This window comes from Macrotis lagotis, chromosome 3, assembly GCF_037893015.1.
Source record: "Macrotis lagotis isolate mMagLag1 chromosome 3, bilby.v1.9.chrom.fasta, whole genome shotgun sequence".
NCBI classification, from domain to species: domain Eukaryota; kingdom Metazoa; phylum Chordata; class Mammalia; order Peramelemorphia; family Peramelidae; genus Macrotis; species Macrotis lagotis.
Window position 1 is genome coordinate 226635068 of NC_133660.1, and position 26373 is coordinate 226661440.

The 26373-nt window shown below is 41.5% G+C and overlaps 1 protein-coding gene across 1 annotated transcript in view; it reads right to left on the bottom strand.

Annotated features, from left to right (window-relative positions):
- Positions 1 to 550: 550 nt before the first annotated feature.
- The window catches only part of LOC141519316 (alpha-L-iduronidase-like), a 59205-nt gene continuing 33382 nt past the window's right edge, over positions 551 to 26373 (bottom strand). The window contains 10 exon segments of the mRNA XM_074231596.1: positions 551 to 667; positions 669 to 698; positions 700 to 782; positions 1581 to 1797; positions 2874 to 3053; positions 5015 to 5113; positions 5115 to 5218; positions 6951 to 7046; positions 9504 to 9611; positions 10281 to 10363. Coding sequence (XP_074087697.1) covers positions 551 to 667; positions 669 to 698; positions 700 to 782; positions 1581 to 1797; positions 2874 to 3053; positions 5015 to 5113; positions 5115 to 5218; positions 6951 to 7046; positions 9504 to 9611; positions 10281 to 10363 — 1117 coding nt within the window.

Consider the following 26373-nt stretch of genomic DNA (forward strand, 5'->3'; position numbering starts at 1 on the left):
ATGTTGAGAAGGCCCTTTTAAGGATGCATAAGATTTAGAGAAGAGGTTTTGTGAGAAGCAATGATGAGACTAGCTAAGTTGGACAAAGTTCCTATCCTAGTCAGGGTAGAGTAGGGTGGAATCATAGATTCAGAGACTAGAGGATTGAAGTTAGGAGGGTCTCGAAGAATTTGAGGAATTGTTCCTATGACCATAGTACTTTACATTTCATAAAGTGCTTTTTTTCTGCCTCAAACCTGTAAATTGGGCAGTAAAAGGATTATTTCATTTTAAAGAAACTGAGGCCCAAAGATAGCAAATGACTAAGAAATATCACAGCTGGCTAGAACTTAGTGTGTATGTGTGCGTGTGTGTGTGTGTGTATGTGTGTGTGTGTGTGTGTGTGTGTGTGTGTGTGTGTGCACAACACAAAGAAATATACCAAAATGCTTACTGGACAGTGAGACAAAGGCATCCTGGCTTTATCCCATACCTGATGGGAACCCACAGAAGTTTCTTGAATAGGAAGAAAATGTAATACAAAAGTGGGTTGGAAGTTCACCCAAATCCCCTACAGGCTCTCACCTGTAGCTGCTGGGACATTGTTGAGCTGTATGGTGATGGTACTGAAGTTGGCAGATGTCCGATTATCATCACTAGCATACACCAGCACTGTGACCTGCCAGCTGGTCTGATGAAGAGGACTCCTTGGGCCAGTGGGGAGGTGGCTAGTACTCCCACTGTATGATTGTTGTCCACCAGTAGCCCATCACAGTGAGCCTCTGTCCACAGCTGGTTTTCACCTGTAAGGATGGGAGTAGAGACCAAAATTTGTAGGTTTAGGGACTGGATTGGTAAAGCTTCAGTGCATGGGAGAGGCTACATATCAATGGGATGTGAAGGAAGGGGTTCCAGGAAAATCATTCCTACCTCATTCCTTCCACCTTTAGAATTTCATTCCTTCAGGCTAAGCAGGTTAAGCTCGCTAGATCCTCTTTTATCCCCTACCCCTACTCCAGGGATAGTATTTTCAGTCCCTATCAGAGATGGAGAGGGAAAGAGAGGGACAAGGAAAAAAAGAAAGTGATGGGGGGGGGAGGGAGGGGGAACAGAGTGTGGGGAAAGAAATAAAGAATGTACATGGGAGGCAGAGATAGAAACAGAGAAAGAGATGAAAAAAAGACAAAGGGAGAAAAGAGAGAACAGAGAGGAAGAGAAGTGTGAAAGATGGGAGAGAGAAAGGGCGGGGGCTGAATGGGAGAGGGAGAGACAGAAAGAGACAGAAAAAGAGATAAGGAAAGAGAGAGACAGAAAGGGAAAGAAAGAAAGAAGGCAAGGAGCAGGAGAGACAGAGGGGGAGAGAATCAGAAATAAGGAAGAGACAGAAATGAGAGGAAGGGGATGAGAGAAGGGGGAAAGAACCAAGAAAAAGAAGAGCCTGAGGGGACAGAGATAATTCCATGCTGGTGAAAGGGAGAAAGAAATGAGACTGGCACAGAGGCAGAGATGCCAAAGGAAAGCAGACAGATGGGGGTAGGAGAGAGAGAATGAGGGCTTCTGGAACCTTATGCCCAGCATCTGCATGGGTTGATGAACCTTACCCAACAGGGCCAGCAGCCCCATGACAGTGAGCACAGGCTTTCGGACTAGGTGCACATGGGGTGGCTTTGTGTTGTTCATCTGGAAGCGGGCAGTCAGTGTCCTCTGGGTAAAGTGGTGTGGGTGGTAGCTCAGGAAGGCATTATCGTTGCTCAACAGGGTGTAGTTCAGGGTGTTGTTGGTCTCTGACAGCAGCAGAGTCTGATGCTGGGCTATGACCTAGAAGGAATGGTAGCCTGGAACAAATGAAACTTCCCACCTACCCACAGTGCACCCCACCAGGAGGTGTTTCCATTCCCCTTCTCAAGTCCCAGAGAGTCACAGAGCATATGAGCTGGAAAGGGCCTCAGAGATCACTTCATCTAAAAATGAGGGAAAGCATCATCTAAAGTGGGGTAAACAGGATCAGAGAAAGGAAAAAAAATTCCTCAATTAGTGTCAGAACCAGTACAAATCCCAGGTCTCCTGACTCAGCCCAGAGTCTTTTCAGTTTATTTCATTCTCTCTCATCCCTTTGCCAGTCTCACTTCTCTGTCTCTTTTTGCTATCTCTCCTTCCTCCTTTCTCACTCTTTTCTATTCTCTCTCTCTCTCTCCCTCTCTTTGTCTGTCTCTCTATCTCTCTCCATCTCTGTTTCTGTCTGACTGTCTCTCTACCTCCCCACTTTCCCTTTCCTCTCTCTCTTTCTCCCCTAAAACCTAAGAGCAGTCAAGTAACCCAGTGATCAGAATGCTGGGCCTGGAGTCAAGAAGACAAGTTCAAATCTGGCCTCAAGACACTTGCTAGTTGTGTGACTCAAGTCACTTCACTTCAACATGCCTTAGTTTCCCCAACTGTGAAATAGGAATCATCATAGCACTTACTCCCAGGGTTGTTGTGAGGATCCAGTCAGATATTTATAAATCAGTTCAGTGTCTGACACATATTCTGGATTCTTTTTTTTTTTTTTAGTTTTTTTGCAAGGCAAATGGGATTAAGTGGCTTGCCCAAGGCCACACAGCTAGGTAATTATTAAGTGTCTGAGACCAGATTTGAACCCAGGTACTCCTGACTCCAGGGCCTGTGCTTTATCCACTGTGCCACCTAGTCACCCCTCTGGATTCTTTCTTTCTCCTCTTCTCTCTCCCCCACTTTCTGTATCTCCCCACTTCTGCTTTCCCTTCCTGTCCCTCCACCTTCTTTGTAATTTTTAGCTGGTCACATTGAAGTGAACAAGTATGGACATCTATGAAATGCTTTAGAGAAGTATCTTGTTCCACAAAGACAGAAAGCCTGGAAGATAGAAGGGAGCTCACCTTCACGACCATGGATGCATAAGTCACATCTGCTCTCCAGATCTGGGGCTGGGACCAGCCCACCAGGGGGTCAGCCTCATCATTGTAAATGGGTACATGGGTGAAATTGGGGAAAAGGCTCTGGATCTGCCCGGCGACTTCCTTTTCCTGCTCTAGGATGTAGATAGAGCTGCCCCCACCCTGCAAGAATCCCAAGATAGGCTGTCAGACCACAGAGGCATTGGCCAGGAGGTTGGTCACTCTTCACCCCCTTCTTTCACTTCATACTTCCTATGTTCAAGGGGTTGTGCACAGTGGCCATTTCTACCCTCAAAGAATTTACAATCTAGGAGAGGAGAAAGCCATATATACATCCCTTTGGGGTACCAAGGACATACAGATATTAGAGATTGGTGCCTGCTTCACCAAAGAGAGAAATCATCAAGCAATTCTTTCCAGTTCCCCAGGACAGTTCCCCGGGGAACTGTCCTGCCCTGGTGGCTGACCTGGCCCAGACTTGGACAAGATAGTCTCTCCCTTCCCTAGTCATTGCCTAGGATGGAGAGTGCCAACACCTTGGCTGCTGTGAAGAGGCAGCCAGCTTAACTAGAAGCTGTATTGGGAATCAAGGGAAGAACCCATGGGAACTTCAAGGAAGCATGCCAGTCAGGAAATTCTTATTGTTGGACTCCAGGATGGGGGTTGTATGATCAACAGGAACCATGGAGCAGACATGGTCGCTGAGACCAGAATTGGTGATTCCCCATTCTTCTCTTCCCTTCTTGTAAACGAGATAATATTTGAAAAATATTGGTACATAATAGAGTCTAGTGAATGATTAATTAATGATCAATGTGGATGACCATTGAATCATTCATTTGTGTGTATCATTGCCAGAGAGACAATGGGGAGAATGCCCCAAATGAGATTTCACAACTTACTGGGCCAGTGCTGTCTGAGGACTCAGAGTGAAAAAATGAGAATTACCAAGTCATATGTGTGTTTATGTGGGCATGTGTATGTACATATGTACTTGAATATGTGGATAATATATAAACAGACATAAACATGTGAGTGTGTAAACAGCTTCTAAATACTGGGAAAAACTTTGACCCAGATATTTAGGGTTTTTTTTTTTTACAAGGCAATGGGGTTAAGTGAGTTAATGAAAGAGTAAATGGGGGAATGTTAGTGAATAAATGAATAAATGATCAGCAGATGAATAGGTTGGTCAGTTAAGTGGCTCAATGAACAAAGGGCCAGGCCTGATGTCAGGAAGACTTATCTTCCTGACTTCAAATCTGGTCTCAGACACTTACTGGCTAGGTGTTGCCCAAGGCCACACAGCTAGGTAATTATTAAGTGTCTGAGGCTGGATTTGAACTCAGGTCCTCCTGATTCCAGGGCTGGTGCTCTATCCACTGTGCCACCTAGCCACCCTGACCCAGATCTTTAAAGACAAATAAGCAAATAAGTCAGTAAATTTTACTTTTGTGTGTGTGTGTGTGTGTGTGTGTGTGTAAGCTGTAAGCTATGGAGCTAGCTTTGAGAGAGGATGGGGGTTTTTAGCCATTTCCATTCCCATCATTTTTGTCTGGTTCATTAGAAAGGAAAGCAGGGAGTAGATCAGAAAGAGCCATTAGATGTAATATCTTCAAGGGCAGCAACATTTTGTTGCCTTGATTTGAATCCCCAACACTTAATACAGGGTCTGGTAAGCAGAAGATTAGTGAAAAGCTTCTTGACTTGTTTGGCTAGTAGCCAAGACATGGGATAAAAGGGATCATCAACCCTGAGTAACATTCCACTCCAGCACCACCACTATTGCTAGACACGTGAGTATGATATAAAATGAACATAATAAAGAAAAAAGCAGACATTTAGTTAAAGTGTTATGATTAATTTGATAAGAAGTCATTTTAAGTTGGGAAGATCTGGAAGGACTTCATTGAAGGAGTATCTTGCCTGAGCTGGGCCTTGAGAGAAGGCTCTTAAAGGATGAAAAGGTGGGTGTGGCCAGTTTGTTCCAATCATAGAGGATGGTATAAGCAAAGGCACAATGGAGGGCAAGGATCTAATATATGGTAAGTCTGACAGAAATCTTGTGGTTTCTTTAGCTCCCCAGTTCAGCACTCTGAAGGATCCACCTGAAGCCCACTTACCTTCCTATGTAAGGAGATAAAATCCAGGCGCACACCTTTCTCACCAGTGAAGAAGTTTGTCCCATTGTAGCAGTGACTGAGTAAGTTCCAGCAAATGGGGGGACTTAGGGAATGGATGGAAGGAGTCTCCAGGACCTCCAAACTTCAGGCCCAAATTGACTTCCCTCAGGCCTTCTGAGCAGGCATCATAATAGTTGAGGAAGCCTACATCCAAAAATTGCAGTCATTGCTTCAGCTATTCATTCATTTATTATTTTTTTTTTGTTTGTTTGCTTTTTTTTTTTAGGTTTTTTTGCAAGGCAGTGGGGTTAAGTGGCTTGCCCAAGGCCACACAGCTAGGTAATTATTAAGTGTCTGAGACCGGATTTGAACCCAGGTACTCCTGACTCCAGGGCTGGTGCTTTATCCACTTCATTCATTTATTATTATTCAGTCATTTTCAGTTGTGTCCAATTCTTCACCACCCCATTTTAGAATTTTCTCGGAAAAGATACTGGTTTGCCATTTCCCTCTCTAGTTCATTTTATAGATGAGGAAACTAAGGCAAACAGGATTTAGTGACTTGCTCAGGGTCACCTAGCCAGTAAGTGTCTGAGGCCAGATTTGAAGTCAGAAAGATAATTCTTCCTGACATCAGGCCTGGCCCTTTATTCATTGAGCCACCTAACTACCCAACTTACTCATTTGCTGATCATTTATTCATTTACTCACTAACATTCCCCCATTTACTCTTTCATTAACTCATTCATCCTTCTATTAATTTATATATTAATCCATATACCTACCCAATCTTTCAAACACTGTGCTTATTAAACATTGACTGAAAACAATTTGGTTTATACCAAAGAATTGTCCTAATTCTTCAATTCTTTAAGGAATCTCCCCTGTCTTCTTCCCAGGCTTCTCAATTTCACACAGTTTTCTTCCTTCTCTGTCCTTCCATAGAACTTATAGTCTGCACGACATTCTCTGATTTCCAATCATATACTGAGCTGAACTTTTCTCTCATTGTCATTTCATGGCATCCCTTCCCATCCCCCAAACATCATATAAAGCCCTCAAGAACAGAGGCCAAAAGAAGAGAATGATGGTAAAAGAATGTTGGACTGAGAATCATGAGACTCCCCAACTGAGCTGCTCAAACTGTGTGACTCTGGGCAGGTCATTTAATCCCTGAATCTCAACTTCTCGTTATTGTCGTTCAGTCATTGCTGGCTCTTTGTGACCTCCTTTGGGATTCTCTTGGCAGAGATACTGGAATGGTTTGCCATTTCCTTCTCCAGCTCCTTTTACAGATGAGGAAACTGAAGCAGAGGTTAAGCGACTTGCCCAGGGTCACACAGCTAGTTAGTATTAGAGGCACTTTTTCCATTATGCTACCTAGCTGCCTCAACTTGCTCATCTGCAAAATGAGGATAATAATTCTGCAGACCTCTACAAGTCGTTTTGAGGATGTAATAATACAATACATGTAAAAAGGTCTTGTAGATCATTTTGTCATTTCCCTCACAAGATCTAGTAAAGAGCTGAGCAAACCACAGAGTCAAAGAACCAGAGTTAGAGACTATCCTACTACCTATTATTCTATTCTTTTCAGTTAATAGAAAAGGAAGCAAGTTCAGAGAAGACAAGGGGCATGTTCAAGGTCACACAGTGAGTCAAAGGCAGAGTTGGGAATAGAACCAAACTGAACTTGAACTGAACTGCCCTTCCAGGGGCACTATAAATAATATGTATAAACATATATATACAAATAAGTTTATAAATATTATAAACATATATATATACAAATATATAATAAAACATTAGAATAAAAATCAATGCATTTGCATTAATGGTAGGAAGACCCCCATCTTGCACCTAGAGTGAGTACCCCATCGTCCATCCTCTTCTGGTCATTCTGCTGCCATCTCAGAAAATGTGCAATTGCAAATACCTTGGATCGTCATGGACACATTGTCAAAGTCATGATGATCCGGCTCATTCCAAGTTTCAAAATTCCATCTGGAGACATGGCTTAACCCATATTTCTCTACAAAGAAGATCATGAGAGAAGTCAAGAATACTGTCAGCTCACTCTTCACAGAGAGGAACTGGTGATGAACATTTCAGCCCACACACTGCCACCCCCAGTGATCCTAAAGTGATTCTACATTTCCAAACACTATGCTAACCATTTCCCTGGAGAGCGCTAGTGTGCTATTCTCCAGCTTCTGAGAGCAAGCAAATCTAAGTTAATCACCAGCAGTTTGCATGTGAAAATTGAATTAATTATAAAAATAAGTCTTAAAATTTATTAAATATCCCTGGAGATACTCTATCCTGAAACACTGAAAAACAAACATAGAATAGTCCCATAAAGCTGGGAAAAATCTTGGAACACAGAATACAGAATGTCAGAGTTGGGAGAACATAGAATTTCAGAGCTGGGAGGGGTCTTAGGACATGGAATGTCAGATTGGAGTGGAGATCTTAAGAAACTATCTAGTCCAACCCCCTCAGTTTCCAAAGGAGGAAACTAATGCACAGGAAAGAGAATGAACCTGACTGAAGTCACTTTGTTAGTTTGAGTTATGGGGATACCTGAAAGTAATTCTGTTAACTTCTTTTAGAGTCCTTAAGTTTTTCTCCCAGCCTCATGGGTTCAGATGGGTCTTCCCTGGCTCTCTTGACCACTTCCAATGTTCCTTGTCTCCTGGCATTGCTAAGTTAAAATTGACAAGTAGGGGCGGCTAGGTGGCGCAGTGGATAGAGCACCGGCCCTGGAGTCAGGAGAGTCTGAATTCAAATTCAACCTCAGACACTTAATACTTACTTAGCTGTGTGACCTTGGGCAAGTCATTTAACCCCACTGCCTTGCAAAAATAAAAAAAAAATTGGACAAAAACCTAATGTCAGTCCTAGAGCTATGATCTCTAGCTTCCTCCAACAGGTAATGAAAAGTAGTTATCTCCCCCAGTGGTCCAACAACAGGCAGGCTGCTAGAGGTACAGCAAGGGGAGAAGATGACTGTTTTTGTTCCACCATTTTTCCTTGTAACAAGGGATGGTTCTCCAGGGACTCTGGGGTAGTAACAGTTGAATGAAAAGCATCAATAAAACGTGAACAATTCATTCTAAACCCACTTCATCCTTTTCACATTGCTTTCTCCTCCATATCTCACCTCATTATGTGATTACTGTCTTTAAGTGCCTTAAGATCTCTTAAGATCTCTACACCACTGACATTCCATGTTCTAAGCCCCCTGGCCCTAATTCTGAAGGGATGCCATGCAAGACAGAGGTTTGGCTTTTATCATTTTAGTGAGAAGAGAACCGTGCCTTTGAATCTAGGTTCAAATCCTGCCTTTGATACCAAGTTGAAGTCCCTTTAAACCTTGAGCCCTAATTTCCTCATCTGTAAAATAAGGAGGTTGGATTCAGTGGCTTTTGGGTCTGGAACTACAATCATATACATACTTTCTTTGCAGAACTAGGAGAACAAGGGGAAGTTAAAGAGGCAGATTTAGATTCAATGGAAGAAAAAATTGCTAACAATTAGACCTAGCTAAAATCTGCTCTACCTCCTGGCTTCCCCAGCTTCCTCAAAGGATCAGCTAAAGTTCTTCTGAAAGAAGGCTTTCCTGAACCCTCTCAATGTTAGGGTCTTCCCTCTCAGATCATCTCCAATTTATCCTGCATATAGTTTGTCTGCAACGTAATTGTTTGCATGTTGTTTCCGGCAACAGACAGTAAGTTCCTTTAGAGCAGGAACTATCTTTTGCCTTTTTTTTTGTTGTTTTTTTTTTATGGCTCCAGGGTTTAGCACAATGGCTGGAATAGTTAAAAAAATGCTAGCTGACTGAATAACTGACTGGCATAGGCTGCTCTTGGAGATACTGAATTTTTCATTACTGAAGGTCTCTAAGGAGAGGCTAGATTGGTAGGGAAGTCAGTAAAGGGGAGCCTGAATAGGCAGGGGATTGGAACAGGAGAAGAAGTAATAGTGTTGGTGATGGGAGAGGGCTGGGGATGTGGGCTGATAGGGACAGGTAGAAAAGAAAAGGTGAAAGAAAAAAGGAGAAGAAAAGAACATGGTAAAAAGGAGAGAGGGAGAGTGAAAATGGATAGGAAGCAAAGGAGAGATAGGGAGGAATAAAGAGGGAAAAGAAGAGGGAGAAGAAAAAGATGAGGAGGGAGAAAAATGACAGACAAGAGAAAGGGGAAGGAAGAGGCAAGAATATACTGGGGAAGGGAAAAAAACAAAACAGGTTGTATGGTAGGGTTTTTTAACCTGTTTTTGTTCATAACATGACTAATAAGGAAACATGTTTTGCATGACTGCACATGTATAACTATCAAATTGCTTGACTTTTCAATGACAGGGGAGGGGAGGGGGAGAAGGAGGGGAGAATATGGAACTCAAAAATGTAAGAATCAAAGTTTTAAAACAGTTTTTACATTTAATTAGGGGAAAATAAAATAGTTAACCAAAGTCTTTTAAAACTTACCAATATATCTCTTAGCCAAAAGGGTGACAAGGTTCTTCCATTCATATACCTGATTTTTGTCCTCAAAATTGGTAAAGTAGCCAGATGGGCTCCCCATCAACTCAAACCCTTGAATAAATGAAAATACTTTTCAGTCTCATTAAGAAAACTTTCCCAAATGGGAACAAATAGTATGATAGACAAACCATCAAGGCCAGTGCAAGTAGACAGTGCCCAGGAGGGTCTCAGTTTGCACTCTATGAGTTGGTTGACTTCATTAATTCCTTCATTTATATGAATTCAGAAACTGGAGAGATCAATAAGGGGAAGGAAGACTCCTAGAATTCCAAGACTAAAGATAGGTAAGGTTTAGGAAGGCAAACAGGAGGGAACTGGATATTATAGGCAGGAAGAATGGAGAAAACAAATGTCTAGAAACATGGATGAGCCTGGTATGTTCCAGGAACAATAAGGTAACTCCATGAATTGAAAATGAGGGCCTATGTCAAGGAAGCTATAGAAGCTAAGGCTAGAGAAGCAGAATAGTTAGATTGTAGAGGGCCTTGAATGCCAGAGAAAGGAGTTTGAATTTAATCTTGAAGGCAAGATGTCTGAGAGGTAAATGATACTATCTCATAAAGGAAGGGACAGAGTCGGCACAAGGCTTAGATCTCCCCTTTGGATTCTAATTACCTCTCTATCACTGGGATTAAAGAATTCACTGGAATTCTTTAATTTCAGAATTCTTTTAGGAGTCATTGAAATTATAAAAATGACAGTGTTTCCTGATCCATTTACCTGGAATGAGTTGGTTCTCCCAGAGAAGATCCAAAAATCTATCCAAGTTGGTAAAGTTGTAGTGAAGGTCCCCATCGGTGACACTGAAGAGATATTGTCAAGGTTAAAGAGGCTTAGAAGAAGAAAGACTACAGCATTTTCAGACAGATGGTATGGCATTAAATATAAAAGCTACTAGAATGAGTTCTGGACTTGTAGTGATAAGAAACAAATTGAAGTATTTGATGCATATTAACCATGTGATCAGAGCTTTACCCAAGCCCTTGTTGCTTCATCTACAAAATGAAGAAAATGAATGAGAAACAATATGGGCTGATTACCATGTGAGGTATAACCTATCATATGGTGTGATTATGAGAAAAGCACTCTGTGGAACATAAAGCCCTCCAGAAATGTATTCTAGAGGCCAGCATTAGCACAGAGTCTGACACATGGTAGAAAATAAAAGCCTGCTTGCTTAACTTGATTTATTACTATGTGAGGTTGGAAGGTATACTGAATTTGGAGTCAAAGGACCTAGGTTTGAATCCTAGCCCAGTTACTTAAGAAAATGGATAACAGCATTTAGAGCTAAAAGAGACCCCAGAGAGCAGCTAGTTCAACCCCACCTCATTTTGTTTTTAAGTTTTATTGATTTTTTTGCTTTATATATAGTTATTTCCAGATATTACTCCTCTCTCCATCCATAAATCTTTCCCCTGAAACCTTCCTAACTTCCCTATTACTGCTAAAGGCATCACCATCCTCCCAACCTCCCAGGCTCACAACCTAGACATCATTCTCAACTCCTCTTCCTCATTTTCCCCCATATCCAATCTGTTCCCAAGAATGGCTCCTAGTCTTATAGATTTGTATCAGTTCTCTCTATATATTTGATATGAAATCATTTGTAGGGAAATGCTGCAAAGATTTTTTTCCTAGTCACCTCTTTCTCTTGTAATTGCAACTTCACTTGTTTTAGTTGTGCAGAAACTTAATAGATAGAGTTCTGAGGATAATTTCATTGGAATTTTGAGTTCAAAAGCCAGATGCTCCCTCCACTTGGGCAACTCCTGCTGGCAAGGTTACAGAAGGAAATGATTCAGTTGATCTTCATATAAGGGTTGATATGCATACATATTATAGACTACTGGAATAAAGTGTGGTATAGTGACAAAAATAATGGATTTGGGGGTCAAGATGCAGATGCTAGCTGTGTGACCCTAGCCATGTCACTTCCTCCTTTGAGACCTCTAAAATGAAGGCATTGGACTAACTGCTTGCTCTAATCTCTCGGCTATGATTCTAAGTCCCCATAGCTTCCTATTCATTGTTGTTGCCAAACCATGCCACCTGCACTCTGGCCAGCCTCCTCATCAGAATTCAAACTCTGACTGATTACAGATGAAGAAATTACAGATAGGTGAACTTTTCTAAACCATGCTTCTGTGTTGGTAACCTTCTTCCCTCCTTCCCCCTTGCCCTTTATGTGTTGTCTTTAGCTGTTAGAATATAAGCTTTGGAAGGGTGGGGATCAACTTGCTTGCTTTTATTTTATTTATATCTACAATACCTAGCACAGAGGCTGGCATATAATAAATGCTTCCTTCATTCCTTCATTTATTCTTTTTTTTTTAGGGTTTTTTTTTTTTTGCAAGGCAATGGGGTTAAGTGGCTTGCCCAAGGTCACACAGCTAGGTCATTATTAAGTGTCTGAGGCCACATTTGAACTCAGGTCCTCCTGACTCCAGGGCCAGTGCTCTATCCACTGTGCTACCTAGCCACCCCTCATTTATTCTTTTTAACAAAGATTATTAGAAGATGGGTGGGCAGTTAGGTAGGCACAGTGAATAGAGTTTGGGACTTGGAATCAGGAAATTCCATTTTCCTGAGTTCAGATCTGACCTCACTTACTAGCTATGTGACTCTATGCAAGTCACCTAACCCTGGATGCCTCTGTTTCCTCATCTGTAAAATGAGCTAGAGAAAGAAATAGCAAACTGCTCCAGGATTTTTGCCAAGAAAACCCCAAATAGGGTCACAAAGTATCCAACATGACTGAAAAGGAATGAACAACAAACCTCATTGGGAGATAAACTCCCAGGATAAGATCAAGCATAGGGAAAGGCCAGTGGAGATGCCCTGGGTTTTTTTTTACACATTCCAGTGTTTCCAAAATCTGCCTTAGGAGGAATCACTCTACTCCTCCTCCACAGAGTTGACTTAGTTAAGAAGTCTGAAGTCAATGACATTCCTAAAATCCCTCCAAAGATAGGTCCCCTCCTATTTATTCCTTACCATAACCCAAATGTCTATAGCACTAAAAGGTATAAAGAATTCTTTCCTCACATTAATCTTAAAGCAAAAACTATTATCTTTATTTCCAAAAAAATCTGAGAATCAGATTCAAATTACCCAAGTCTATATAGCTAGTAAATTTTGGAGTTGTGCCACAATTCAGGAGTCTCTGCTTTCAAGTATGGTTGAAATGTTAAATTTTAGTACTATTATTATTAGCAAAAATAATATTCCAATTGTTCTGGGAAGAATAATTCATCAAACAGCTACTGAAGATCTAGAAAGAAATTATGGACACCAAAATCTTTGACACTATCAAATGATTCACCTTTAAAAATGGATTTGTTTTTTTAATCAATGGAAATGACATTTAAAAAAGATGCATTAGGGATAGCTAGGTGGCACAAAGGCTAGAACAGCCCTGGAGTCAGGAGTGCCTGAGTTCAAATTGGGCCTCAGACTCTTAATAATTGCCTAGCTAGGTGACCTTGGGCAAGTCACTTAACCCCATTGCCTTAATAAATAGATAGATAGATAAATAAACTTAAAAGATCCATGGTCACTTCTGTACCCTAAGGCTGGGGGAGAGGCAGGTAGAGAAGGCTAAAAACTCTGATATTCATTTCTTCCTTCTATTAGAATATGAACTTTTTGATAGCTGGGATTATCTCCATTTTCTGTTTAAATGCCCTATGCTTAGCCCAAATGTTGAACATAGCTCATTCATTCATTCATTCATTTATTCATTCATCCATTCTCTACTACTTGTAACTTCACTCTTTAGTTTATCTACTTTGTATCCCAGAGCAGTTCTGATAGAGGAATTTAGAGTTCTTTACAATGGACTCAAAGGATTGTGGACTGAGCTGCCATATATTTAAAAAAAAATAAGGAAGCTTTTCTAAGATGAAGGTCAACATTTTCCAAAAACCAGCCCTAAATAAAATAGAATTATGTAGCTAGAAAGGAGGTCACTTAGTCTGTCCCACCTCTAAGCAGATACTCCCTTGTCAAAAGCTTATAGAGATCATCCAATTTTCACTTGAAGAAAAGGAACTAACTACTACTCTGGATACCCCCATTCCATTCTGAGGTGCCCATTTATCATGAGTAAAGGACTATTTATTCTTTTACATTTGGAATTTAAAGTTTTCTCTATAACTTCTTCCCCTCTGTGATCAGGGTCACAGGGTGATAGAAATAATTTCTCTGAGGACTGAAAGCAAGGAGAGATCGTTTCCTGCTGGGGGGGGGGGGGCAGGGAATCAGAGAAGGCAGCCTAGAGGAGGTGATATATAAGTTTAACCTTATAGGAAAAGTAGGATTTCAAGGAAGAAAAGGAAACAAAAGAGTTTGCAATTAAATTACAAAGATTAGGAAGTGGGAGATGGAGATGTGTTTGAGTAAAATGGAGCAACCCATATTGGCTAAAGAGGAGGGTATTACAGCACATAAAGAAGAGTACTAGGAGAATGAAACAGAAAAACAGTTGAACTGTGGAGGTGCTGGAATGTCTAGGCATATGATTAAGTGGACATTAAATCAGGAAGGCAGCTAGAAGGGCAGGGGTTGAGCACTGGTCCTAGAGTCAGAATCTGAGTTCAAATCTAACCTCAAACACTTCCTAGCTATATGACCCTGGGCAAGTCACTTAAAGCCTGTTTCTCTCAGTTTTCCCTTCTGTAAAATGAGCTGGAGAAAGAAATGGCAAACCATTGCTGTATCTTTAACAAGAAAACCCCAAATGGGGTCTTGGAGAGTCAGACACAAATAAAAACGACTGAACAAATGGAGTCAGGAAGACCTGTGTTAGAATCTCTCCTAGCTTTGTGACTCTGGACAACTGACTTAATTACCAGAAGTCCAGTTCCTCATTTAGAAAACAGAGATAAAGACTTGCTCTGAGAAAAGAACTTTGCAAATCTTAAAGGAGTGCAGAATGACAAATTTCATTATTAGTATTGGCAACAGTGACACAGTGAAAGTTTTGAGTAATGGATTATGGAAGGAGCAGAGTATACAGGATAGATTGGAAGGGGAGAGACTGCAGGAGAGGTCTATTAGGTAGGACATGGTCTCATTGGTTCATATGAGAGGTAGCAATGGCTAGTGTTAGGAGAATGAAGACAAGGGCTCATGTCTGCAGTAGAAACAATAAAAAAAAATTGTGAAATGAATGTACAAGCAGTTTCCACCTATTCCCTGATTATTATCAAAGGTTATCCAAAGGCTGCTGAAAATGCAAAAAAACTTAACCTGCATTTGGGGTAAAAATTAAGTGCTCATTGGTCAAATTCCAAAGGTTAGCTCTCAGACAGTGCTGTGCTACCAACCCATTCCCATCCCCCCATTCTGCCATCTGCAGTCAAACTAGGCACCCCTTCCCCCCTCTACCCCAGAAACATTCATTTCTCCTCGGGATCCAGACTCAGAAATAAGTAACTCTGTCCTATAGAAGGGTCAGGGGTCAGAATTGAGAGGAGTCCTAGAGTGGGGCTAGAATTAGGAGTTCTGGTATCAGTTTGAAGAGGCTAGCTCGTGGTTATTCTAGAAGAGGGGATTGCCCATCTGTTATATAGTCCAGGCTTAGCTTTTGTGGTATGGACAGTGACCAGCATTCCACCAATCCTGCAAGCAGAAGGGGAAAAAATGAGGAAAGAATGAGAAAGAAATGAGACTTTCAGGAGTGGCACCACCTGGTGATAACAGAAGAAAAGAGAAGCAGAAGCCAGAGTGGCAGGACAAATGTGTGGGAAGGAAACACAATCCCCTTTATGTCAGTATCCTGGGACAAAGCCCTACTCACCCTCCCTTAGTTACCATTCTCCTTAGAGACCAGTTAATCCAACCCTCTCATCTGATGAATAAGAAAATCGAGGCCCAGCAAGAGGAAGAGATTGTACCCTAGTCACAGGGCAAATTACTAGCAGAGTTAAAAAAGAACTCTCCTGCTTCTCAAATTTTTTCATTCTTGGAATGAAAGAATAAAACTAAAAATAAGTGGTAGAAAAACAATTTAGGCTAAATTTTAGGAGAACATTTTGCACAATCAATTGTTCTGAAATGGAATGGATTATCTCATGAGTGAGTGAGTTCCTCAACTAGCTCTGTGATAATGATAGTTATAGTAGCTAACATTTAGATAGTGCTTTAAGATTTGCCAAGCACTTTACAAACATAATCTCATTTGATGAGATGGTCTTCTTGCTATTATTCATAGAAAACATGCCATCTCCAGGTGCTATGCCTTGGTCCTGGCTGTGACCCATGCTTGGGATCCAGTCTTGTCTCCCCCCGCCCCAACCCCACTCCATCCCAGAGGATAGATTTAAGACTTAGCATGAAGCCTTTCCAGCCTGGCCCTTTCAGATGTTTCCAGGCTTCTTCACATTTGACTTTTCTCCTCATTTTCTGCAATCCATCAACACTAGCCTACTGGCAGCTCTTTGACCATAACCATCTATCATCCATATCTCCCATCCCGATTCCCTCTTGCTGACTTACTTCCCATTCAAGAACAATAATAAAGGTGATTTGATCATGATTCTTGGTTCAAGAATTGGGTGGAGGACAGGGATGAGGGAGATAGGAAGGAGAGCAGAATAAAGGGGCATAGGGATAAGTTGTCTATGGAAGAGACAGTACACATTGCAAGTGACATTCCCACCTTTCCCAGGTCAGGGAGCTGAGCCTCAAGGAGATTATTAAGTGACCTACCCAAGGTCATAGAATTTATCAATTCCAGCGATGGCTTCTGAACCTAGGTCTCTATGGACTCCAGGTCATTAGGGTCTTAGGACACCATGTGGGGTGACTAGCTCTCTGTTTTGAGATCCTAGAGCAGAAACCAGCAGACTCACAGAGTACAAAAAGTCTCATTGATGCTTCTCTGTCAAATCATCATAAGGCTTAGAGCTAGGAGGGTCTACCTCAGAGACCCTCTGGGTACAGCCCCCTTATTGTAGAAAGGAAGACTATGTGTGAGCAGGTGTTTATGTATGTGTAAGGATATACGTATCTGGGGGTATGTACATGCATTGTGAATAACGTCTATATACATGTGATTTTGTTTGTGTGTATATATATTTTATATATATATAGAGGGGTATATCTAAATGTGTCAGTACCTATATGTCTGTATATATATATATATATATATATACATATATATGAGCACGTATATCTATTTGTGTCTTTATATATTAAGTGGATATATGTGTGGGTGTGCATATATGAGGGTCTGTGTATGTTTAAGTGTGTAAATACATGTCTATGTGCATGTGCTTATATTAGTATGAGCATGTGTATATCTACACCTGGGTTTATAAGTCTGGCCATATACCATATAGTGTCTGTGTATAGGTGTCTGTGTGTGCATATATGTATGCGTGTCTCTCTCTGTCTCATGCACGTGTGTGTGTGTGTATATGTGTGTGTGTGTGTGTGTGTGTGTGTGTGTGTGCACGCAACAAACAGCCAAGGCAGGATTGAGAACAGGTCCTCCCTCTTCAGGTCCATAATACCATGTAGCGCTCCCCCCACCATCCCAACCCAGCTGCTTTTCCTGGGGGAAGGGAGGAGGGAGTCTTCTCCCATCGGCTTCAGACAGAGACTGGGGTAGCCTGCTGCTTCTGGGGAGCCCTCCTGCATAATAATGAAGAGCCTATTCTCCTGCCGGCTTCTGTGAGTGTCTCTGGGCCCTGGTGGCTTGTGAAAACCCAAGCGTGGGAGGGAGAGTCTGTGCCTGTGTTCACAAGGCCAGCTGCGCAGGCGTGTGGACAAGAAAGATGGAGAGGGAGAGGCAGACCCAGGCCCGTTGGCCCCCTGAACAGAGGTGAGTTTTGTCATCTAGCTGCACAGTCCTTTGTTGGTTGTGTTATTTTAACCAAGGGTAAAAGCGGGGCTAGGCCATGAGGCCTCTGTACCGGGACTGCCTTTCACCAGCAATGGAAAAAGCAATTTCCCTTTTGCACAGTGTTGAATGGAATGATTCATCTCCTGCTTCTCTCAGCCCCACCTGCTCCTCTTTCTTTGAAGGGGGCAGGTCTAATCCGGGTATTTTAGCACCAGAATGAGGACCAGGGGAAGAGAATGCACATGCTCACCTCCTGTAAATCCCCTCTCGGATCCTGAGTAAAAGATGTTTGACCAATATCAGGAGCTAGTCTTCCTTTATAGTCACTGAGGGACATTGAGGAAGCACAGAGTGGAAGGGGCTCTCTATCACTTGGACAATCAGCCCAGTAATCTCTCCAAAACTCTCCAGAGTTTTCCAGAAAATGAACATGAACATGGAAACTGTTCCCAAGCTAGAGACTGGGCCGACCCTGGGCAAAGAGCTCTGGCTTCTAGGAGATTTTCCCATTGCTGAGTTGTAGAAAAATCTAGAGCCTGTTTGGACTTTGTTTTCTGGACAGAATTCTTCTTCCACATCTCCATTCCCTGAAATCCTCCCAGTGTGCCATAACCCCATCCTTGCTATATTCACCTGGTTTAGTTCTATATGAAGAGCAAGAATGAAAAGCCCAATTTTTGGCCCTCTCACTATCTCACTGGAGAATGCATCCATTTTCTAGAAAAGGGAAAAACTGGGACAGAAATATAGGTATTTCAGAAACTGAGCTAAAAGCTTATTTCTAAAAAGAATTCAACAAATCAATTCAAGTGGAAGAAGTTTATGGAGTTCAACTATTGAGCCCAAGTATTGTGGGTGGACACTGGAGCTGCCTCTTGTCTTCCTGTCAAACTAGTGCTATAAAAGGTAGGGGAGGAGTTAGACATCACAGCTTCCAGACACTTTCCTTCCTCTTGGAGGTTCCTGGACCAAAAGGTTATAAGCCACTGCTTTTACCTGATGAAGTTTAACTTTCCTGTCATACTCTGATTACTGACTTCTTACACACACACACACACACACACACACACACACACACACACACCACTGCCACTACCATGGATGATAACCTTCATATTGAAGGGTAAGGGACAATTCTCTATATCACAGCTCAATACTAGACATTGGCCATGGAGACAGTGGTTGGGTTTAGATGAAATAAACACGGCTGCTTAATGCTCTCTCCACATCTGAGCTGAGTAGTAAATTGTCATCAGTAATAACTGGATCCATCAGACTCATAAAGGTGGTGAGGACCTTCTCAGATGGTGAGATGAATGACTGCCCATGCAGCCAGCCAACAAACTCCAGCCCTTGACAAATTGGTAAATTTGGTGAAATTTGGTTTTTGGCATGTACAACAGTCTCCTTCCCTCTGTCCCTCCAGGTGCTATTCCCAAGGAATCAGATTCACAAATGTCAGTCAACTAAACCCTAATCATTAAGGCCTAAATAACTGATAACAGCTTTATGTCTTATTCCTTCCAGTGTGATCTGCATTTCAGTAAGATAATGGAAGTCCAAAGTACCTTCAAGGTCCAAAGAACTTAATCTCAAATGATAAAGTTTCAAGAAGTGGGACAGGCTAATGGGGAAAAATTTGGGAAATTGGAGAACCTTCTCAATATTCCTTGAATAATATTTGGTAAATGGTGAACTATGCCAATTCTCAAGATTAACAGAACATGGAGATATTGAGATAGATTCCACAAGGCTCAAGAAAATGGACAATTATGGGGCAGCTAGGTGGTGTAGTAGCTAGAGCACTGGCCTTGGAATCAGGAGTACATGAGGTCAAATCCGGCCTCAGACACTTAATAATTACCTAGTTGTGTTGGCCTTGGGCAAGCCACTTAACTCCATTGCCTTGCAAAAAAAAAAAAAAGAAAAGAAAAGAAAAGAAAAGAAAATGGACAATTGTAATGTAGTCATTTAAAAACTGTAAGATTATAAAATTTAGAGTTAGGAAACCATCCAATTTGCACCCTCTTCCTCTGCAGAGACTTAGAGAGGAGAAAAGACTTGTCAATAGTCACACAGTGAAGTTAGTGGAAGAGGGGCTTCTAGAACTCAGGTTTCCTATATCCAGTCTAATGCTCATTCCAATATTACTACAAAGGGACTGAATTTGGAAACTAGATCTAGGTGAAGACAGAGGTCAGGGCAGAATGTTCCTACTTTGGGGCAAAGACTTAGTAGGTTCAATGTTAATGGAGCACCAAGCAGATACTTGTAATATGAGATTGAAGAAAAATTGAGTTATCATAAATAAATTATTATCTCTAAAAATAACATCTAAAAACAAGTTTAAAAAATAGAGTGATCGATAAGATATACCAATTAGATATACAACATGTTAAAATTGTTTATAAGAAAACAAAGTTAGAATTTCTGATTGATTGAAAACAGGTAATATTTCAAAGTTAATATGGGCTTTGGATAAAAAAAATAAGTCAGATGGCTTTCATTTCCATTATTCTAAACTTTTCTCAAAGCTAGGCCTTCTCCTGACCATTGAATCCAGTGACATCTTTTCTGTTGTCATCCACATGATCATCCCTTCCTTTGAGATACCCCTCCTTCCTTGGCTTTTCCTCCTGCTTCTCCTCATACTTTTCCAACCATTTCTTTAACTTTTGCTCCTTTTCTTTTTTCTGCTTCTTCTTCTCCTTCTTTTTTTTCTCTTCCTCTTTCTGCTCCCACTTCCTCAAACATAAATGTCTCCCAAGCTTCAAATCCTAACCTCCACATCTCTTTTTATACTCTATCTCAGGGGTGGCTAGGGTAGTGCAATGGATAGAGCACCAGCCCTGGAGTCAGGAGTACCTGAGTTCAAATCTGGCCTCAGACACTTACTAATTACCTAGCTGTGTGGCCTTGGGCAAGCCACTTAAGCCCATTGCCTTGCAAAATAATTGTTGGTGTACTCTCAGTGACATTATCTCACTCCTATGATTTCCATTATTACCTCTCTACAGTTGACTCCCAGAGTTAATGTGCTACAATGGATTTGGAAGTCTATAATCAGATCCTGTTTCTGTCCCCTGACCACTTGAATAAAGTTCTAAAATTCTCTGAGCCTCAGTTTCCTCAACTATAAAATGAGAGGATTGGATTAGATGATCTCGAAGGTCCCTTTTTTCTTTTTAGGTTTTTGCAAGGCAAATGGGGTTAAGTGGCTTGCCCAAGGCCACACAGCTAGGTAATTAGTAAGTGTCTGAGACCAGATTTGAACCCAGGTACTCCTGACTCCAGGGCTGGTGCTTTATCCACTGCACCACCTAGCTGCCCCATGAAGGTCCTTTTCATCTCCAAATTTTATACTCAAGATATCATGAGAGGTTGATGTTATTATTGATCTATTTCCAGATGATAAAACTGATGGATAGAGAAATTGTAACTAAAGTGGGATCACACACACACACACACCCACACCCACACCCACACACACACGTAGTCACGTGTCTGAGACTGAAGAGCCAGTGCTCTCTCCACTGACTCTAAGATTCCTATATTTGGTGTCTCATTATCAAAGCTTTGTCGGTGGACTCATGCCAAGCCAGACAGAACCATAGATTTAGAGTGGAAAGAGAATTTAAGGGTCATCTGGTCCAAACCCATGATCTTACAGGTATGGAAGTGGATAATCACAGAGAAGTGACTTTCTCAAGGTCACACAGGTGGTAACATAACCAGCATTTGAACTCAGGATTGCTGACCCCAAACTCAATCCTCTTTCTAGTATGGCATACTATCTCTGAGCATGTATATTGTCCCATTATGTTGTTGTACTTTCTAAGCTCAATTAAGACAGGTTTCTCTCCAGGTAGGGTACACGGTGACAATTTTTTTAGCCACAGTTGCTCATGAATATTCCCTACCAAATCACAAAGGGATTAGGATCAATACTGAGGGGGGAGGGGGAATTGAGGAGGTGGAGGATGCTTTCACAAAGGAAATCACTTCTCCCTGAAATAATGAAGCAGTTTTGGCAGATAATAGATTTAGATTTAGAGCTGGAAGGGAGTTTAAAGGCCATCGAGATGAAGAAATTGAAGTATAGAGAGGTCATATGATTGGCCAAGGTCATATTACTAATAAGTATCTAAGGTAGGATTTGAATTCATCTTTGCCTGACTTCAAATCCAGTGTCCTATAGACTATTTTCTCAGGAAACACTCAGAGCTGCCAGTCTGCCAATAAGCTTTTATTAAATACCCACTATGTGTCAGAAACTATTCTAATTTCTAGGAATACAAAGCTAGATAAAAGACAGTCTGCTCTCAAGGAGTTCACGGTCTAATGGAGAAGACAAACTGCGGATATCTATGAACAAACATAACACAGACAGCATGATCTCAGAGGGTAGACACTGCCATCAGGAGAGGTTTCTTGTAGAAGGTAGGACTTTAGTTGAGGTTTGTTGGAAGCTAGGAGATGGAGATGAAGAAGGAAAGGATTGCAGGCATGAAGGTCCGTTGGAGAAACTGTCCATGACATTTTGGGAGCATCTTGTTCAGGAAGTGTAAAGAGGCTGGCATCTGTGTATCACAGAGAATGGAGAGAGGGCCTGGAGGAAAAGGAGCCTTCAGCTCAGGTACAGGTTTGCTTGTCAAGAGGTTCTGTCAGTCCCTAACTCCTATTTAAACTGCAAACCTGGTTAGAAAATGGCTCACCAGAAAGGAAAAAGAAATCAAAGGAGAGGCAGCTAAGTGGTGCAATGGATAGAACATAAGCACTGAAGGTGGGAGGACCTGAGTTCAAAATCCAGTCTCAGACAACTGATAACTACTTGCTGTGTGTTCTTGGGAAAGTCACTTAACTCCAATTTCACCAAAAAAAAAAGATAAGGAAAAAAAGAAAGGAAGTCAAAGGAATAGAAGTCAAAAGCAATTGATCCTTGAATGGTGATGAAACAAAGAGGATAAATTACAATCAGATGTGTCTGAAAAATAGAATGGATTGGAACTGGGGAGAGTGGGAGGCTTGGTGAGTTCTCTTCCTCTGGAATCGATGACTACTAGCCAGGAGACTTATCAAAAGGGAACCATGACTGGCGTAAGGGTTGGAAGAGATGACACTTTCAACCCTTTTATGGCTTCTCTTTGAGATTTTTGTTTGTTTTTTCTTTCTCATTGGTCTTGATGTCTATGCTTTCAGACATATGACTATAGAACGTCAGGGTAAGAAGAGATTTTAGGGATTATCTAGCCTAATCTTATTATTAAACAGGTAGGAAAACAGAGGTCTAGAGACAGGAAGGCACCTGCCCAAGGCCACAAAGAAAGTCAGTAGAAGAGCTTGGCGGGCTCCAGTGTTCTTTCTCTGACCCTGTAGATATCACAGTTTCTCTAATGGCCCGTTGGTTTTCTAGGCCTTACCAAAGGCCATCCCAGTAAAGCACTGTTACCACCAATTAAGTTTTTCTATGACTTAGCAGTTCCACCCTTTTCAGGCTAGAGAGAAGGAACTGGGGAAGGTGCCTGCTGGCCTTATCCTAAACTCCACTTTAATCCAGTAGGGGAATGAGATCAGATAAGAGTGGCTTTAATGACTCAAACAGTAGCTTTGGGCCCGGAGCCAGAGTAGGCTCTCCCAGGCAGGTGAGGAAATGTCTGTGGTCAATAAGGCTGGCTCTACAGAGACAGAAAATGCATTATCTACTACAGCCACTGGATGGTAACTGATTTGGGTTTGACCATGTTCCCATCTCCTCACCCAGAAAGATTTAGCTTCCCACCATAGAAAACACAATGGAAAATATCTAATTTGATTGACAACAAAAATTTACTGAGTCCACCATTTTTCCCCATCCCCCCAAAAACTATGTGTCCAACCTTGTAATATAGGATGCTCGCAATAGGAAAAGAGGAACAGCTGCTGGCTCTGCCCTCACAAAGCTTATAGTAGTGTGGAAGAGGGACAGAAGAACAGACTTAGGACCAGTTTCCAGCGGTTTCACAGTTTGGAAGGACCGAGAGTAGACTAAGATCCTACCTTCATAGAGCTCACAGTCTAAGAAGGGAGTGTCAGAGGGAAAGTAAATATACCTAGAACAACTTAGGAGCAATAGACAATAAGACTATGGGGGTTCTATAGGAGCTAAGGAAGTGAGGAATGTTTCCTAAACATGCTATTGGGGATTAGACTCAAGAGGTAAATTTTGGGGACAGGGAAAGCACAATTAATTTGGAATCAAGAGGACTTTAGCTTTACTTCAACCCCATCCTCATCAGTAAAATGATGCATTAGGACTAGATCCCTCTGGGAGTCCTCCTATAACTAGATTTGGATGAAATCTGGTGATTGCAGCTTAAACACAAGGAGAAATAAGCCAGGAGATGAACCTTAAGGTGAGAGGAGATGTGCTAAGTGAAAAGATATGGCAGGTAGGCTGAGCAAATGAATGAAAATGCATTTATTAAGCACTTACTATGCCTGGGAACATAGAAGACAGTTTAAAAAATGTTTATTGACTAGACTAACACTATGCTAAGTGGCTGAACAAAATTGTTCTAAGTGGCTAGGGATATAGTTACAAAAAACAAAGATAGTCCCAGTCCTCAAAGAGCTTATACTCTAAAGGAAGAGAAGTGAAGAGTTCTGCTTCAGGAGAGTCCCTCTCCTTCCCCTCCAATCTATGGCAGAGTTGACTTAAGAATGAGATTAAGGTGAATAAATCAAATGGAAGTGGAGTCTTTACCTGAAATAGCTATCCTGGAGAGGCAGTCATTAAGGAGGGGTGGGAGAAAGGGTCAGATGACATGGTTGGAACTCCAGTGTACACAAGCTCATGAAATGTAAGTTAGGAGGGTGTGTGGAAGGAGGGGCTGGGCAAAGGTGGGAAGGATTAGTTGAAGAAACTTCCTTAGAGGAAGCATTTTTAAAATCTGAATCTTGAGAGAAGTAATGGCCAACTGATTGGCAGAGAGGACAGAGGGCATTCCCAACAAAATGAATGGCTTGAGCAAAGGTCATGGGTTGTATAGGAACTTGTGGGATGGTGATCTCTATTCTAGAATAGAGTGGTTGTGTGGTGGGACCAAAACAGTGTGGTTGTGGTCTAAAACCCAACAATGAACTGGGAGACTAGGGCCCTGGTTCTAGTTCTGCCATTGACTCATTTTGTGATCTTAAGTCATCCCCATTCCCCTCTTTCTAGGGTCTCACTTTCCACTTTTATTTTTAAAAAAGAGAGAGATTTGGACTAGCTAGTCTTTCAGGGCTCTGTCAGTTCTGACATCTAATGACTTTTTTATAATTCTAAGTAATAAAAGGAAAGACTGGAAATGTGTTGACAGTAGTACCTAGGATGGTGAGAGGACCTTGGATATCCAGCTAAGGAGTAGGGGAAGTGATTGAAAGTTTCTGTATCACATCTTGAAAAAGGAAGATACCTTCAAGGTTCTCTTCCTCCCTGACCACCCCCCCCCCCACTATCCAGGCTAAGTTAGAAAATCCTGACATGGTGGGGAATTTTTCCTCCCACTTGCTCTAGTCAACCCACTCACAAATCATTTTAAAAATAAGAAATAGAAACAACTATGTCTAATTTTGTTCTGAGTATTTATTAGCTGTGTGATCCTGTTCAAATGAATGAGAAGGCAGTAAAGTGCAGGGAGCAGAATGTCCAGTGGGTTTGGAGTCAACACAACATGAATTTGAATCCTGGCTCTGCTACTTGCTATCTGTGGGACAATTAACCTCTCTGAGTCCCAGATTCCTCCTGAACATTTGGACAAGACTGTAGAAATCCTTTCCAACTCCATATCTACAATCCAATCGGTCACAACCTCTCTCAGTCTCTTTTTTCATTTGTAAAATGGGGGACAATAAAACCCATAGTACCTCCTTCATAAAAGTTGCATAAAGGTGAAAATCCAGTGAGATCAAAAACTTGAAATGCTTAGCAAACTGTAATAAAGAATGCCATCTATTATAATTACTCATCTAGGAAAAACGTTAAAAAGCTAGAACTTATCTAGGGGAGAACACTCATAGTATTAGAGAAAAAGATCTAGATTTGGAATCAGGAGACCCGAGTTCAAATCCCAATTTTGACACTAGCAGTGAGACTGAATAATAATAATAATAACGATAACAAAAACCATTCCTATTTCTCCAGTGCTGCAAGGTTTACAAAATATTTTCTTCACTATAATCACAATAATGAGCCCAAGGATCATCAGACTCATTTTACAGATGAGGAATCTGAGGTTAAGTTACTTGCCCAGATTCACACAGATAGCAAGTTAGAGAATTCATAGGATCATAGATTTTAGACTAGACTGGGCCTTGGAGATAATCAAATACAATTAGCCCTCACTGTATAATGAATAAAATGAAGCCCAGAGAGAATAAGAGACTTGCCTAGATCAGACTGGGTAAGTCAGTGTCTGAATTTGAACCCAGGTCTTCCTGATTTCCAATTCTAGCACTATCTACCACACCAAGCTGCCACCCAATTCTTCTGACTCCAAGGCCTGGCTATATTGGAGGAAAGTTCATTTGGCTAGGGTCTGAACAATGAAATAATAAGATACAAGAAGAGCATAGTATTCATTTCTAATATATCTCCAGAGGAAATTTATGTTTCTATGAGGAACAAGGACAGAAACCGGTTCTTTGAGGTTCAAATTTTCAGGGCCTGGCATGAGGATGTTAGATTTCTCCTGCCTTCATCTGCCTGGACCACAGTCCTTCTCTGTGCTAAGTTGGTCAAGCAGTCCTAGGTAGGTGAACAGAGATCCTAGCATATCCATAACTCAATATGAAGGTGTGAGGGTAAAGGGCTTTGGGTTTAGAGGAATCTTTAACTTTCACTTAGCAACCTTAACCTTTGTTGAGTCAACTGAAGCATGGACATAACGGAAAGACCTTGAAAGGTCAAAGATTAAAGGCAGCACTTGGGCTATTTGTTAC